The sequence below is a fragment of the Paramacrobiotus metropolitanus genome, unplaced genomic scaffold, assembly GCF_019649055.1.
Source record: "Paramacrobiotus metropolitanus isolate TYO unplaced genomic scaffold, Prichtersi_v1.0 Parri_scaffold0000004, whole genome shotgun sequence".
NCBI classification, from domain to species: domain Eukaryota; kingdom Metazoa; phylum Tardigrada; class Eutardigrada; order Parachela; family Macrobiotidae; genus Paramacrobiotus; species Paramacrobiotus metropolitanus.
In genome coordinates, this window is record NW_026570224.1 from 1,168,399 (window position 1) to 1,185,985 (window position 17,587).

Genomic DNA, 17,587 nt, shown 5'->3' on the forward strand with positions numbered 1-17,587 from the left:
AAGTGCATAAGAATGCTCTCTGCGCAGCGGTGGATCTAAGATGGTCAATCTTTTGCCAAAATCATTTGGCTGGGTCCAATGGTCAGCCATAAGCTTGTTACCATGGACGCGATAAGAAATGCATACTGTTCTAACACAATTTGGCCCAGAACAGTAGAAATACGTATCTGACCAGTGAGCTGCTACTTAACAATAAGTACGAGTACGAGTACAATACCGTACAAAGTAAAAAATTCATATCTATATACTGTAACTTAACACGTTAGACGTCATTGCAAGTTATGTACAGTACTGGATGTTCAAGTAGACAGTCCGTGTTTCGATTAACATGCAAAATGTATCATATATATATAATTATATGAATACTGATTATCTGTGCCAGGACTTCGGCCTCTCTCCTTTGAGGCAAAGGATCCCGGCTTCTGCTTTACCAATTTTGCTACTTTAAAGTGCATAAGAATGCTCTCAGCGCAGCGGTGGATCTAAGATGGTCAACCTTTTGCCAAAATCATTTGGCTGGGTCCAGTGGTCAGCCATAAGCTTGTTACCATGGACGCGATGAGAAATGCACACTGTTATAACACAACTTGACCCAGAACTGTAGAAATACTTACCCTGTGCTCCTACAGTCCTACTCAACAATGAACACAATGCAAAGTAAAATTTCATGTTAAAATGGCAGTCATCACCCCAAAATGCAACTTACGTACAGTATGTAGACAGTCCTGTTAACTTATATACAATCACTACAGCGTGTCAAAATAATTATTGCTAAATGCACGTCCGGGTTTCGCAGTATCATAACAGTTTGTAAGCAACCAAATTCATCACATCCTTGGAATTATACTCTAATTCTTATAGTCATCAGCCAATATTCATCCGTGCTCGGCTTGTATAGATATTATACTAAACATACGTACGGGTTCATTAATATTATGACAGTTTGTAAGCGACCGCAAAGCAACACATCCTTGGAATTACTTATTTTTAGTAGTCATCGGCCAATATTCACCCGTGCTGGGCTTGTTATACTAGTAACCATAACATGCATAGCTTTCTTCTCTTCGTAAGAAGGTGTTAATTGTTGAGTTTGGATGAAGTAGGGTTAATCCACCGAGATCGTGCAACATTATCAAACCTGACCTGACGTTGAATATACCTACCTTCAATACCTTGTCAGCATTGCATTAACCATAAGTCTTCATTATTTAGGTCTGCAAACAGTTACATAGGGTAATATTTATGTTAAAGTTTTAATTATATCGTAGTGCCCTATATCTATTACATACTCTATGCAATAGTACAGTCAGCAGCGGCGTGACCTTTTCCAAGAGGGGTCAGTGGAGAAGCAGAAACATCTCTCTCCCGTTTCCTTCGAAACGGCTTGTTTCCCGGGAACGGAATTTCTTCCCAAAAAAAAACAGACGTCTCCATTCCTGCCCAAGCTACTCAGATAGGTTCCCTTGAAGTTCACGAAGCCCCCTCGTCGACGAAGACAATGTACACCATTTAAAATCATTATATATTTTTAACCAAGTATATTTTCGATATTGGCCCATAATACATATTGGTTTGGCACTCTGATTGCAATACATTATACAGTGCCCAGATTGCGCACGCAATACGAAAGATAAAAGCACACTGCATTAAAAGTAGCAAATTTTTAATAGGTCAGGTTTCGCTCTCGAAGACACATACATAAGGAAGAAGGAATTATATTTGCAAAGTATTGCATAAAGGACCAAAGTAATAACGTAAAATTATTTATATAATATTATAACGCGTACATGACACATACCAAATGTCACGACACCATAATATTTTATGGCAGGGAATCCTGGAACTAGACCGGAAGTACAGAGCTTGGATTTCTGCTTTGTACATCTTAAACGCTCATTTGAGTTCTGTAATTCTGAATGCTCATTTTATTGTCGGTAATGAAGGGCATACTGTACACGGAGTGTACAGAACTGTATCTGTATAAGTAAGTTACTGTTAAGATACCATATGTAGTGCCAAAGTCGTAATTTTCTGCAGGCTTTATGTGTACTACTTCTACTCTTTTCAACATATCGTAATCCATTTAACACTCTTTATAGTTGCTTATATTTAATTTTATAATATATCACTGTCTTCCATTACTTTTGTTTGTTCCTTTGAGTCCTGTCGCTTTAACATGATTCAAACGCAGTCTCAAAGTCGTTCGCTCTGTCATGATCAGTTAAAAAATTTGTTGAAACAGTAACATAAAATATTTATATGGGTAATTTACAACTAGAATGAGCAAAAGAAGTTGATGCATTAAAATATAATGAAAAGCCTTGCAGCTTCGACCTGTAGGACAGTCTTCGTACGACATAGGCGTATCATTTACGAACACGGTTCTTGAAATACATCAGCCTAAGCGGTTGGAGGTGATTTTTTTCTGGGCACCAAATTGCCGGAAGATTTAGGTGTGATGGAAAGAGCTGCAGAGCCTCTTAAATTCGACGGAATCCAGTCATTTGGAGGTGTATCAAAAAGCGGTTGATCCGTATACAAACGCGAATTGGCAAAGTCGACATAACTAGAGAATCTGAAACCACACGTACAGCCTTATTGATAAGTTTTCAAAATACTGTAATAAAATATACAACTTGTGAAAAGTCAAACACTGCTGTGGGTTGAATTAGGAACACAGTGCTGTCCTAGTGTTAACTGCTCAATTAAGTTATGGTTATGGCCAAAGCAGAACAATTACGAACATCTAATTCTTACCGTTCACAATCCACATTGAAAAAATAGTCGCACACTAAGGTAATCTGGTTGAAGAGAGTTGGAGGAATACATAAATAGCTTGTCATATTTCCGTTTACATCGCACCTAAAGATGTTCAACATGACTTTTTCGATGCGTAAACTACTCAAAGCATATTTTAACAATTCATATTTTCTTTATACGGGCAACATGATATCAAATATATCACAGAACATCAGGAATCTTTACATCTCATTTTTAAAGAGTAATAGCACACCACTTTACCGGTGAAAAATTTGGCATCTGGAGGCTGGGGAAGTGTCTGCATAGAAGCCCGGATTTTTTTTAGCGCTACAATCGAAGGTTATGTCTTTGGGAATTTCTTTACGGATCGGAAATGATTCGCCCGGCTTCGCATTGTACAATATATCCATGACCTGATCCACGTCCAGGGCGGGTTTTAACAAATCAAAAACATACTGTTTATCCCCGACGACAAATAAAGCAAGATGGCCGACAAAGAATGCAAAAGCTAAAAACAATTTAATGGCATTCATGGTTTGCACCAACGGTTTACTTAGGTTTAGAACTCAAAAATTAGAAGTAGTAAAAGTACTGCTAGAAGCTTTTTTGTACTGAAAGAAGTCCGTACCGCAAAAAAAAACAGTTAACCAAGTAGTGAGGATAGCCTAAACCCTGAGAATCAAATAGTATTTATACCATATCCGACAGATGGTTCTGATTTATTCTAGTTTGCTTATGTTCGTGAATTATGAATCATAATTATTATTTCGATGAGTTTTTGATTTCTTTCAGTAAACTTCCGCATGCTTAGGACTTGGAGTACTGGCTGTTTCAAGTTGGGTAGCATTGTGAGAAGTAAGAATGCGTAAAAAAGTTCACTCGCTTCTGACCACACCGTAACAATTAATAATAAACTCAGACAATGCAGCTGTTTATACATTTGTGTTGCGTATTGCAGAAGACACCTACCTAGTACCTACTGGCATACCTGCTGTGCGTACTAAACTGCCTTACCTCATTTCATCGCAAACTAGTTTTCATCGAGCGGAAGTTTTGTGGATCATTTGCTTTTGGTAATGTGGTGTGTGTGGTATTGTAATATATTATACGGATGAATAACTAAGTGTGAAAACTAAGAGTAAGGGTTTTAGCATAATTTTTGTACCTCTATTTGATAGTTGAGATATTGGCAAAGTTTGTTTCACGTTTCATGATCAAAGAACAATCATAAGAAAAATGTAGGATGTTGCCCCAAACTTCTTACCTCAAAAATGTTGCTGTATAAAATTTTAATCGAGCGTTTTCTTGCCATGCTTTTATCGTTTGTATTAGATAATTTTAGAGCTGTATGTACTTATAGCGGACACATAATATCTGTAATAAATTTTATCGTCTGTAATTGATCTTTTTGATAATGATGATATAAGAATATGATTCACTTTATTGTACTCTGTATTACTTGAACATCAGTCTGATCAAGGTGATACTTTGTTATGAACTGAATGGTAGCAAAACTGGATGGGAGCATACCTACCGTACATACTAATGTGACCTGCAACGGTTTATTTTAATTTTCATGTACTCTACTGTACAGTGTATGGCAAAATTAATGACAATGCGTTTGAAGTTTGAGTGGCAAGCTACACCGATGGCGAGAGGCAACCGCGCGCTAATGCAAACTCAACTCCAGGCTCTATGTAGACGAGAGCGGGCATTCGTAATCATATGAAAGAATTATTAGTTATTTTGAATAAAATCTAAAATTGTAAACTACCTACCGGCAACTGTGAAATGCAAACGCTTAGACAAAAAAATTCTAGCGTACATTCATTTACGATGCATGTGCGCCTAACTTTGCTAAGAAGAACTTACTAGTATTATTAATCATTACCCTGGCCGTTTTTTGACGGGCCGGAAACATTGGCCTTAGAGTTAAAATATGTCATAACGGTGATTGACATTCTCCAGAATACTTTACGTAGAAGTACAATAAAACTGTTTGAAAATTGCCTGCTGTCGATTATCGACCGCACCACTACTTTGGACTCGCGCGGCACAAAATGGGTAATATTATTGCACACTGCATATACGGTTGCGTAACTGTAAATATATACCGTGTTGTGCAAAGGCACGCGCACATGGCCGATCAACGTCGATATATACTGTACATACAGAGATTTCGACCTGTGGGATGACGTGTATCGAAGTTTCATTAGGACTGTGTGGTTGTTTGACCCTACTTCCAGTAAGCCAGGGAAGAGTCTTTGTGATGCGCTCATAAAATGGGATTGGCCGGCAGTTCAAGCTGCTGAATCGTTGTCATGTATTTGATGTAAAACCACGCTTCTATATAACGCATGTTCAAGCACTGCGAATCTGCGGTCATACTCACACTTTCGGTCTAATTTTTCAAATATCATGTATATTCATATCATATAGGAAAGCATCAGAATTTACAATAATACATAAGAAACATTTTTATCAATCCTCAAAATTTAGGTGGAATTTGTTTAATAATATTCTGTAGTATGTGCTTATGTGTCGTATGTGTTGCGTAATACTTTTTGGTTAAATAGCAAACAGACTTATAATTCATGATACGCAAAGTACAGGTCATCTTATACAAGTAAAGTGAAATCTTCCAGATAGCAATTTGCTGTCTGTGAGATTTTACTACTACAAGATTTGTAGTTTTGGTGGCTCCACATAAGCAAATAATGTTAGTTTGCTTATTATTGCATGCGAATTTATTTAGTTCTGGTCAGCAGATCATTGCAAATGTAAGCCTGCAAGCCTAAATTATCAGGCTGTACAGCCTGATAATTTAGGCTAACACATGTGTTAGCACTTATATCATACAAAATCTATACTTTAGTATCCCGTGCAATATATATCAAAGTCATATTTTTGCATTTGCCAAATCTGCAATGAATATGCATACGATGCTGTTGTTGGTGCTGCCGGCACAGTATACAACAAACGTTTGTGATGCGTGCATTGCGAGTACTGCACTCTGCCCGTGCCTGACAGTGGGATAAGAAGGCGGGAATAAGAAAAAGGTTCATGACACATGGGAGTGTTACACTGGCAAATACAAACACTGCTCCAGCGCCAGGCCCAGGGATGATTCCCCTCTCTATATAGCCGTCAATATCAAGTCAGTATTGCGCAAGCTTGTATTGCATGCTGTAGCATTGCTATTTGCATGTGACTTACTTTCCCATGACTACTTGAGAGATTCATCTTTTTTACGCTTGAAGATGACGGATACCATGTTCTTTGTTAAGCATAAGAAATATCCGTTGTTATACGATCTTTTACCACACAACGCCGGAGAAGTGTGTCGTCCGGTGTGTTAGCGAAAAATTTCTCTTGAGTGCCCACCAAGTGAGATACATGAATGTCCAGTTTCAATTATTTTTTCTGCGGTTTACTAAAGCATACAGTACTGTGGTTGCTGTTATAAGCGTTTTCACGCTCTAATGTTTATACACCCTTGCATGACGGAGGCATTTATCTGTTTGCCAATCCTTTCGGTAAAGACTATTAAGTGTGCAGATTAACACAGTTATATTTCCACAATTTTCCTTTGAGGCTTCTGCGTCAGGGCTGATTCATTTTCAAAGCGAAAAACACCCTTTCTTTCATGACATATACCGGCTCGTACTTGTGGAATACGCATGTGTGGCACGGCTGCGGATGATGCTTATATTGCGTAATCACCAATACGTTGCAAAATTGTCGTCTTTCGTGCTGTTTTCTTACTGATGATACTCGCCACAGTTAACTGCATTCGGATGTAAATATTCCCCTAATCCACAGGAATGATTCGTATCAAGGATTTTGGCGTATTGATCTTTACGCTAATAGCAGGTGAGCCAATTGTGTACCAAATCTTATGCGTACGTTTTGACGCTTGTTTTTGCCGGGTGTGATCGTTGCACCGTTATGCCTCAATTCGATCGGAAGTTATCCTCACTTAAAATCATCTAAAAAAGTTCATTCGAAACCGTCAGCTGTGTGCTGATGTAACTTAAATAATTAACAATTCCTGTGTACCACAATGACTGGAATAAGCAACGTCTGCAGTAAGTAGGTAATCTAGTGCGGCAATCAAATTCCCGAACGCATAACGTTAACGTTCATGCAACCAGCCACATGTTTATGGATATTATTTTTTGTCTTCATCACCACATAAAAAAAGAAAGCACAAATGTTGAGTACGTGGATTATTTATTGTTACTTAAACTTTCAATTAATCAGTTCCGCTCTCTAATAGTGCAGACTTCGTCAGTAGGCTGCACTACTGTAGAGCGGCACTTTATTAAGATTATTATATCGACCAGTTTACCTGGTAAGTACATCGCTGGCACATCGCTCACTTTTTTCGCGATTATTAGAAATTAATTTGCTTTGTGATAACTGTGGTCATCCAACATATGTATTATACAGCAAATAAAAATTTTTAAATCTGCAGTTATCGTATTTGCATCGCATTGTGTACTAGTTGTGCTTGAAAACGTGGAACTAACCATAAGAATATACGCACAGATGGGCAGGGTTAATATTCGCTTTAGAAGAACATTTCCCACGACTCCCACCTCAAAGGTGATTTGTTGATCGTCTCTATCAACTTTTGCAAAAAACAGTCAGGCTGTTTTTAATTATGTGCAGTGGACAGTAAATAATAAATTTTTGGCTCGTACTTGCTTCTATACATATATGGCATTTTCCTGTTATAATTATTATCAACTATCGGGATATCATGAGGTTAATCCATACGAGTATGATACTTAACTGTACCAGACGTATGCTTGGGTTATTTAGAAAACCGCTCGGCATAATCTGTAAAAAAAATTGTCACGCTGATGAGTGATTTGCGTCGGCAACGTTTAACTATGGGCTTTCTTTGTGGATTTATGCGGTTAGCAGCATTGAATTACAGTCAGTTTTCGTCCTTGAGAAACACAGCATTCATCTATACGTGATGTTGTAGTAGAAACACAAAACCAGCTGCTGCAGCATGCGGTTGTAGTACGCAAGATTCCAAGAAAAGCACAAGAAAAAGCTTTCTCTGTGCGTTGTGTCCTATGGATCCAGAAAGGAAGTGCAGCAGCTCGGTAATTGCGTAACATTGGGCGTTTGTTGCGAAATTGCTCTTTCCGGGCATGAAAACTCACTGGAGAATAATCAGAGATTACGTAAGCGAGTGGTTCGGGAAAGACATACGTCACGCATACAGCATATATCGCTGGTGTTATCCCGTATCCATTGCACAAGCACGGGCCTAATGTGATTTGGCCTGGGCTCGTTCCATGTGATATTGTGATAGATGGGAAGGAAAGGGAATAAATTAATCTAAACTTATGAGCTGGAAACGCAGATAAGAACGCATAGGGATAAATATAAAACGTCACATGATACCCATAACCATGTCTAATCAAAGTGCGTTATGTGTCTACTTACCACACCGCATGCTGAGTGATACGTCACTGCATTGTAAATTGTTAAAAATTGCCAGAAATATAACATGCTTGAAGTTTCTGACTATGTGACAGTAAGTGCAACTCCAAAAACGGTGGTGCAATTATATCGTGGTGTTGAACGTCTCTAACGCTGTGAAGGTAGAATACGGGTTAGGACAAAAATTAATTATTGGTTTCGTATGCGTATAATCATTAAATTTGTGTTCTCGATGCATTGATCATTGCTTATCGGTAGATCTACCGACAAGCAATGAAGCAAGTGTAAACAGACCGCTGTAGATTAATCTTAAATTTTTATTTTCACTAAGAGCGTTTATAACTAAAGAAAAAAGGAGTTATAAAATCTGGCTTAAGGGCAGCATTAAAATCGTAAGTTGTACGTATTCGCACTGAAGATTGACCTTAAAGCGCAATAATAAATTGCCGATTAACGCAAAGAACATTGATATAACCAGCAAGTTCTTAAATTTCAGTTTCAGTAACCGATGCCAGCGGGGAAGCCTTACTATGTGCTGGATCACCGCGGATTATTGAAAGTTCTCCCAGAAGCCACTGGGGATACATTGCATCACCTAATCATGCCAAATCATATCCAGCTGAGCATATGCAATGCACGTTTAAATTTTTACCGAAGGCAGATGAACAAATTCAGCTAACGTTTACTTACTTTAATCTTCGGGAATCCGACAAATTCCCAGCGTGAGTATAACATTGTCATCTAGTTGCTAACACTGTATGCATGCAGAATATAGACTATAATCTATGTACCTCTTAAGATGCGTACATTGACATAAAGACATACTTTTTCACAAGGTCATACTTTACGTTTTCCATTGAACGATGCTTACGTAATTGTCGCGCACTTGCATATTACAAAGGTTGCAGACTGGTGTTTGAACTGCTTTGAAATTGTGAATGAGCGTAGTATCGATCCAAAAGGTTGAGATCTGCAACACAAAAGAGCAGGTGTTATAATATTATGACCTTACCGCATGTACCCAATGTGCAGTACCACACTTTTGTATTGATCATAATCGGTACACTATAAAATTAAAAAGAATAAAACGTTGTTTTGTGTTGCGAGGCTAATCGTGTTGATAATATATAGTAGAAGTACAAAATTTTAAGTGTTTTACTTTGTCGCGACAAAAGACCCCGTATTTCCTCATTTTTTTGGTCTGTGACGTTTCTAGTTCTACCCAGCTGTAGTTCGTCGCTCTAGCCTTACGTTTATTCATATTAACTGCCTCAAATGGAATCTCCAAAAATGTTTGTTATAACATTTAATGCCGGAGATGCCTCATAAAGCATCCATAATTGATCGAGAGAGTACAGTTTTGTAATCAGGAAATTAGCAACAAATTTCCACTTAGTGAAATACCAAAGCTGAATAGCCAAAGCCCGCAAATGTTGTAATTGCCATAATAGAAATAACGTAAGATGCACACAGATACGAATAAAAATGATGTACTGTATTCTTACAGATCGCTAAACTGCGACTTGTCGGACTCTGTCAAGATTTTCGTGGGCACCAACAGTCGGCCCACTTCCGATCCCGGAAATCAGATCGGGGAATACTGTGGTCGCAAGCAACCTGAGGTAGTTATGGCCGTTGGACCAAGACCTTTGACCGTCTTGTTTACCGTACGGGCAAAGGAAAATCCTAATATAAGCTCGGTGTACATGTTTAAAGCCAAGTACACATTCCTTAAGGATTATGGATTAAGCAAAACGATTGCACAACAAAACCGCACAGCAGGTACGGACGTACTGGCGCTGATATTACAAAGCAGATGTTCTACAAAAGCGTTTGTTAGTAACTCGTGGTCAGTGTTGTGAGCATATATCACAATAATTTTAACGTTTTTGCGTACTTTATTCGCAGTGTTGCTGTCATCAGTAATCCATATTATACTACTTTGGATAATAACATTAAATTGCTTAGGATGTCATTTCATATATGATGGAAGGAGAGTGCCGGCCACTGGAACCTTTGAAAGGTAACTGATAATTTGATTTCGGCTTTTGACTAATTCGGATTCAAATTTCCCACGATTATATCACGTCCTTCTTTGTTGTATATTTCATTTGTTATTTATTGTTTGTGCTGCTTGCAGCCCAAATTTTGGAGGATATTATCCGTTTTCCACCAACTGTATTTACACATTTAGATCATTTAACAATCAAAGCCTTCGACTGCGATTTAACACATTTGAAGTGGAAGGACAACAAGAGTAAGTCAGTTAAATGCGACTACATCAAATAGTAAAAATCCAAAAAAGTACATAAATGACGCAAGAAGCCAGAATACGTGGTTGGATATACTGTATTCTTTGCGCAACACGGAAACTCTCGTATTCTGACTTATGTTTTTGCAATACTGTTGCGCAGTGGAATAAACTTGTGATTTATTTCCTATCGATTCACGACTGTATCAGCTGGCAATGTTCAAGCTTCCGTTTTATATTTGCAGTTGTCGACGATCGGATGACGATATATTGCAGATTAAAGAGGGCGAATATGACTGGAAAGAGTTTGCTGCTCCGGCCGAAGAGGATCCGGCAAAACGGCAGTCCAACAGCCAGCTATATTGTGGCTACAAATCCCCACCGGAGCTCAATTCTAAGAGCAATGTTGTTAATGTAATTTTTAAATCCGGACAATGGCGGACGAAGCTTGGTTTCCAAGGGACTTACACCTTCTTCGGGCATCCAGGAATTTATCTCCCGGCTAGCTGTAAGAACTGTTTAACTTCCGAATTTCAGCAGAAATTTCACACCGGTACCGCATCTTACTCGATTGACAGTTCGCCATTTGCATAAGAAATTACTAACTTCACAAATGAATAAAACTCTATGGAAGTATCTATTCAGTATCCATGTGCATCTTTTAGAAACCTTTGTTACACAAGGTACCGCAGTAGAACCCACCTAAACAATATCAACAATTGTTTGGGCGGGTTCTACAACAAGGAAGAAATCGCAATTGTTTCTTTTATTTAGGAAGAAACAATTGCGATTTCTTCCTAAACAATTTCTTTGTGTAGCATCAAATCATAATATTGATGCTCATCCGTTAGAAAACTATTGACAAGTAAGTAATTTAATTCGAAAGCGAGGTTTTGGTGGCATTCGGTAAAGCTTGTACCGCTACCTAGGTTTAAAATTGTTATTTCAGCCTCTCGAAATGGATACGACATGGTTCTATTAACATCCTTCCTAATTGTTGTGCTGGTTCTGTGGAACGCGAACAAGTAACATGCTATCAAGAGTCAATTGCAAGATGACCATTCCACTCCGATGTCTGCACAATCCAATTTGCTGCGCTGAGCCGGCGTTGTGAAAAATTGATATCTGGTTAGCATTCCATCTGGTTGGTATCCCAAAGAGGATACAAAATCAAAGGTATTAGTATTCTTTTTGTGGACAAATCAAAAAGCATTTACAGCGCCACTCGGTTTTCCAAACCCGTTTGGTTGTCTGCTCTCTCTGATGCTCCTCTACGTTTCGGTCTCCTAATTTGATGCCTCATTATATATATATTTATACGTAGCCAAAGTTTTATCCTTTTGTCAAGTGTGTTTGAATAAGCATTTTCCCCCATTACGTTGATTGATTGTAAGTGGACTTCCCGGTGACAAAAGGGTGACTTCCCGTATCTGATGGTTATACCAACAACGAACGCCCAAACGGATGTGTCACTGATGTGTGTCAGTCTTGTCATAAATTTTGTATGTGTTTTTGTATAAGTGTTTCCTGTCTCAAAATTGTCTGTGGTTTGTTCTGACAAATTCCAAGCTAATTTTGTAGAATAAAGTTTCATCGTTCTTCTTATAATACTAAGGCTTCAAAATAGTACTCGTACGAGGAACAAACTGCAATAGCAAATAATTATCGGCTGCAGATACTTGCGACATTCAGGTAATGAGCTGATCATGAAGTTTATGTAGCCGATTTCGCTTAACCATTTACAAAACAAAACTTTTTTTATGTACCGATTAGCGCCAAAATTAAAAACTTGTAGCTGTATATATAACAGCTGTTGCAAACTTGTAGCTGTATATATAACAGCTGTATTGTAGCAGCCGCAAACATGTACTACTGCGCCGTGGAAAAGAAATTTATTCACATCTTTATAAATTTTCACAAAGTATGTCTTCTACGGCGGCTTGCTGTCTAGAGCTGGTGAATCCGTATGCTCGATTATATTCGTCACTTCTGTTAAAAGTGGGAATCTCTTTAAACTTGTCCTGTTTTGAATTTAATGGTATTTAATTGCTAGATGATTGGTAAAATAATACTGACGGGGCAACATTAAGAAATATATACAGTATAATATGTTATCGTTAGAGTGTTAATCACATTCCGGCATTCTCGATCACGCACTTAAGGCCATTGGATGTGACACACGCTCGTAAAGGGATGGCCTTTAAAGGATACTCAAACTATCCAGTGTCCTTCAGCTGAATAGATGTTTGGATAATACGTTAGCTTCTGCGACTGTAATGTGCATCGATTTGTTGTCCTGTGTGTATGCTATCCAGCTCGGATCTCGTCCATTCTGGTGTTTATATATGGAGCGGGATATGGATGTTTGGCGGAGGATACGGGGCCGGAAGGAAATAGCTCAAATGCAGTAGCAAGCATTATAATAATTCTACGTTAGAGCCAGCAGCATCTGTTCCGATAGCTTTTAATTACTCTGACATCCGTTCAATTAACAATCCCGATACTTCCTCTTCAAACTCCGCGTGTGGTCACTTAGCGTAATCTTCCGATCATTGCCCGCGGACAGTTAGGTCGGAACCGTGAGAACTATTTCGTGCGTATCTGCTAGTTGGCGATTGTGTTCATAAACACAAGAAAAACCGCTAAAAGTCGTTGCACGAGTATCATGATAATGGTGATACTGCACAGTAGAAATGGGTTGTTTTCGATAATATTTTTTCACATTATCAGCTTTAATTTTCAGAAATAAAACAAAACACATCCACAGTACTCATTTAAAAAATTTTAAATAATAGTTTAATTGCTTCAAGATTATAATTGTTTGGTTAATTTGTGAAGCATCGGTGTATATTATTCTCTATTTCCGGGCCAAATGTACATAAATCGATCCACAATTCACGATCAGTTGTTAGTGTATAGTGTATACCTATTTTACGCGTACAGTTAGTCGTGAATCAAGAGAATAATAATTATTCCGAATAATAATTTTTTGCTAGTTATTAGCAAATAGGATAATTTCTTTGGGTTATATAATGTTACCATGGATGACCAAAATTCACTCAACAGATGAGTCACGTAGTTATTTAAATTGGGCTTCATAATAATGATTACTATATTTTTTAAATTAATAATAATATTATGCTGTACGTCTTTGCAGTTCTGTAATTACATTAGTGAATAAGCAAGTACGTTACTAACAATAAATTGCATTAGTACACTGGTAGATTTTGTATCGTTAATAATGGTATTATTTTCATTCATGGTTTACAGAAGATTAGCAAGTACACGTGTCATATTGGCAACACTGTGCCTCTTGCAATTGTGCCTTAAAAGTCCGACCTCTACGGTTTTCTCACTTAAAAAACGCACTCGTAAAACATTACGCCCGTATCTAATCAAGCGAGTCCTTATTTGACGTTTCCGGTCGTCATTCGCTTCCGTGCTTCCATGGCCGTCAAAGACACGCACCTGCAGCCAATCGTGGAATCAGGCACGGAAAACCCCTTAGTCCGGCAACAGCAAAAAATCACTTTTGACATTCTGAAGGATCTGTATGAACGACAGCTGATTTACAGCGACCAAGTGGAGGATTTACGGCGTCGTCTGTACACACAGGACGCAGAAGAACAGACCCGCTATTCGGATGTGGAAGATAGTATGCAGAAAACCACGCAGACCTATGACGAACAGGAAAGAATTATCGAAATTGCGGATTATGTCTCGGAGGAGCAGGAAATCATAAAGCTGTTGGAGGATTTCGAAACTGAGCAAGAACGCGAGAATATGCTGATTTATTTGTCTAACATCATTGACCGTCGAATGGAGAAGATCTTCAGTCGAGCGCAATATCTGCGCTCCAGTATGGAAAAGCGCCAGTATGACTATTACTGTAGCTATAAATTCGCTAAAATGATCAAAACTTACGCCGGCTCTTACACGCATTTTGGCGCGCGGGCCGCCGATTTTTTCTCCGCCGTTTTTCAGACCTTTCTTATGTTGGTCGTACGGGCGATCCTGATCTTACGCGTTTTATCGGCTTATTTCGATAATTACAGTGGATGCCGGACAGCGCTGTTTTGTGTGATCATGATCACCGTATCAGTGAATATGTATCTGCAGCGTCAGCTGTGGGATTTGACCTTCTTAGGTAAAATCTTCCGTTTATTCCAGCGAATTATCATGAGACTGGATTTACTGATAATGCCGGCCATAATGCGCCTGTTACAGTGGCCGTTGGGTGTGTCATTAGCAGCGGCGGAACTGCTGGTTGGGATGGGGGAAAGTGGGTTAAGATTGATCAGCAGGAGATTTGCGGCGACGCAGATTGTCAGTAAAGTGCTAAGTGTAGCCCACTGGCTACAGAACAACACACTCGGCCGCATAGTGGGGCCGGATAGCGCTCTTTTCCGCTGTGCCAGCGCACTGTGGTCAATGATTGATTATGTGTTATGTCCATTTTGCTCCACCTGGGAGGGCAGTGTGGTGAAAAGTAGCCTCTGTGTGTATGCTGCCGATGGGCGCGGAAAAAACTGCGCCAACTGGTTTGACATAATAAACACGGCACTGCATGATGTTATGGCGTGGCTAGCACGCGGGCTAATAATGTTAGGCTGGACAGTGTTACCGTGGAATTGGTGGCAGTTTTTCGATCATGTCGAGGATGGGCTTGTCAAGTTTAAACGCAATGTACTCGATGCATATGCAAATGATTAAAATCATATTTGGGTCAGGAAAGCTTGGATTTCGAAACTGAGCAAGAACGCGAGAATATGCTGATTTATTTGTCTAACATCATTGACCGTCGAATGGAGAAGATCTTCAGTCGAGCGCAATATCTGCGCTCCAGTATGGAAAAGCGCCAGTATGACTATTACTGTAGCTATAAATTCGCTAAAATGATCAAAACTTACGCCGGCTCTTACACGCATTTTGGCGCGCGGGCCGCCGATTTTTTCTCCGCCGTTTTTCAGACCTTTCTTATGTTGGTCGTACGGGCGATCCTGATCTTACGCGTTTTATCGGCTTATTTCGATAATTACAGTGGATGCCGGACAGCGCTGTTTTGTGTGATCATGATCACCGTATCAGTGAATATGTATCTGCAGCGTCAGCTGTGGGATTTGACCTTCTTAGGTAAAATCTTCCGTTTATTCCAGCGAATTATCATGAGACTGGATTTACTGATAATGCCGGCCATAATGCGCCTGTTACAGTGGCCGTTGGGTGTGTCATTAGCAGCGGCGGAACTGCTGGTTGGGATGGGGGAAAGTGGGTTAAGATTGATCAGCAGGAGATTTGCGGCGACGCAGATTGTCAGTAAAGTGCTAAGTGTAGCCCACTGGCTACAGAACAACACACTCGGCCGCATAGTGGGGCCGGATAGCGCTCTTTTCCGCTGTGCCAGCGCACTGTGGTCAATGATTGATTATGTGTTATGTCCATTTTGCTCCACCTGGGAGGGCAGTGTGGTGAAAAGTAGCCTCTGTGTGTATGCTGCCGATGGGCGCGGAAAAAACTGCGCCAACTGGTTTGACATAATAAACACGGCACTGCATGATGTTATGGCGTGGCTAGCACGCGGGCTAATAATGTTAGGCTGGACAGTGTTACCGTGGAATTGGTGGCAGTTTTTCGATCATGTCGAGGATGGGCTTGTCAAGTTTAAACGCAATGTACTCGATGCATATGCAAATGATTAAAATCATATTTGGGTCAGTTAAAGCTTGCTTGACGTCCCACGGGATCATCGCCTCATCTAACACAACTCGTGCGCCCCGGCCACACACACAAAAGGCAAACCAAATCCACTGGCATATTAAACTTTTTCTCTCCTGATCTTAATTGCGTTTTCCATGATTCACTTCTTTTTCCCCGTCAGATGCCCTATGTGTAACCGAGGATTTAATATGACGCTAAGATCAATATGGCAGCTGTATATTATTCACTACCATGGTAATTTCACCTTGCAGCTGTTTAATCATAGCTTCTTCAAGATCCTTTCTTCGCCAGCGCCAGCACCGAGCCGGCACTATCTTCCGCATGAAATCGCACGTTGCAGATGCCACAAAAGCCCAAAGCTATCCATAGGGTAACATCTGATGCGGCCTCACACGGAAGTCGGCGTAATCATGGTCTTCATAGATTTTGTTGCGCTCTGATATGTTTAAATCAAAAATTTTAATCGATGAAAAGTTACTGCACAGGTAGATATTACGAGTATTTTTTAAATAGTAGTAAACTAAAATATAAGTACGAGTACGGATAGTGCGATATATTTCACGTTTTGGACTCTTGACTGTTGCGTACAACGAAACCTCATCTACGGAGATACTGTACAACTCCGCAGCAGTTCAATCAAAGCTTTAGTTCCAATAGTCAGTGTACAAGTACACAGAGTCCAGAGGCCCAGAGCTATCCGTGGCATGTGATTCAAGCCGCGAACGGACATCCCGAGTTTAACGTCGAAACCAAACGTAATTCCGCTTCGAATTAATTCCAGTTTGCAATTAATATGGAGCCCAGTATATAAGCCAACATGCCAATGCCAGTTAGTTTAAATCAATCAGAACATGCAGCCGATTTCCTGTATCATACATACACGGAGTTCAACGGACAGATTATTAATGGTTCAGTTAACTACTACCATCGTTGTTGTCGGCAAGATAATTTCAAAGGATCCTGAATTGTTGGATACAATAGATCCAAATTATTTGTGGTTTTAGACCGAAGTTCGGCGCCCAGTACTCGATAAAGTGATTAGTAAATGCGATAGTTCAGCGCTGTCACAAACTGTGGTACCCAGAATTATCGCCAAAATAGTTTAATGGATCACTAGATTCATTACTATACGTATCAACCGCAAAGCAGCGGTACAACGATATTCGCTGAAACGACATTATTTATCGACGCAGTTATTCAGCGCGGTCCGCAAACCAAAAACAGCAATACCATAAAATTCTAAAACATTTGTCGATTTTTGAAGGAGGTAAAAGCGGTAATTCATTTACAAAAAGCGTACGTAACTACGTATTCTTTTTGCACGTCGATGAACATCTCAATTCTCACTCCACGCTAGTAAAATGTACGTAAACGGTAAATGAAACCGATTTACGG

At 39.5% G+C, this 17,587-nt stretch overlaps 2 protein-coding genes across 4 annotated transcripts; one reads left to right on the forward strand and one right to left on the reverse strand.

Moving 5' to 3' along the window:
- Positions 1 to 2,139: 2,139 nt before the first annotated feature.
- LOC129601436 (U-scoloptoxin(01)-Er1a-like) lies at positions 2,140 to 3,439 on the reverse strand. Its single transcript, XM_055500240.1, has 3 exons — positions 3,022 to 3,439; positions 2,758 to 2,862; positions 2,140 to 2,575 (listed from the first exon to the last, which is right to left on the reverse strand). Exons 1-3 carry the CDS (start codon positions 3,291 to 3,293, stop codon positions 2,401 to 2,403), a joined length of 552 nt encoding a protein of 183 aa, XP_055356215.1. The 5' UTR covers positions 3,294 to 3,439; the 3' UTR covers positions 2,140 to 2,400.
- Positions 3,440 to 5,938: 2,499 nt separating this feature from the next.
- On the forward strand, positions 5,939 to 12,069 carry LOC129601388 (dorsal-ventral patterning protein tolloid-like). Of its 3 annotated transcripts, none has more exons than XM_055500187.1 (7): positions 5,939 to 6,633; positions 8,720 to 8,945; positions 9,731 to 10,005; positions 10,192 to 10,246; positions 10,364 to 10,480; positions 10,720 to 10,982; positions 11,424 to 12,069. In XM_055500187.1, the coding sequence occupies exons 1-7, from the start codon at positions 6,585 to 6,587 to the stop codon at positions 11,501 to 11,503; spliced, it is 1,065 nt and encodes a 354-aa protein (XP_055356162.1). In that variant the 5' UTR covers positions 5,939 to 6,584; the 3' UTR covers positions 11,504 to 12,069. The 3 variants fall into 3 exon arrangements, with proteins under 3 accessions (XP_055356162.1, XP_055356169.1, XP_055356176.1); XM_055500194.1 differs by lacking the exon at positions 5,939 to 6,633 and adding an exon at positions 8,202 to 8,317; XM_055500201.1 differs by lacking the exon at positions 5,939 to 6,633 and adding an exon at positions 8,332 to 8,384.
- The last annotated feature ends 5,518 nt before the right edge of the window (positions 12,070 to 17,587 follow it).

Bases quoted from the DNA above. Each gene is read 5' to 3' on its own strand.
- LOC129601436 (XM_055500240.1), bottom strand. From the start codon at position 3,293: ATGAATGCCATTAAATTGTTTTTAGCTTTTGCATTCTTTGTCGGCCAT. The intron at 2,863-3,021 runs GTAAAGTGGTGT...GAACATCTTTAG, and splicing joins AGATGCCAAATTTTTCACCG to GTGCGATGTAAACGGAAATA. The intron at 2,576-2,757 runs GTAAGAATTAGA...GTGTGGTTTCAG, and splicing joins TTCAATGTGGATTGTGAACG to ATTCTCTAGTTATGTCGACT.
- LOC129601388 (XM_055500187.1), top strand. From the start codon at position 6,585: ATGATTCGTATCAAGGATTTTGGCGTATTGATCTTTACGCTAATAGCA. The intron at 8,946-9,730 runs GTGAGTATAACA...GTATTCTTACAG, and splicing joins GAATCCGACAAATTCCCAGC to ATCGCTAAACTGCGACTTGT. The intron at 10,481-10,719 runs GTAAGTCAGTTA...TTATATTTGCAG, and splicing joins GAAGTGGAAGGACAACAAGA to TTGTCGACGATCGGATGACG.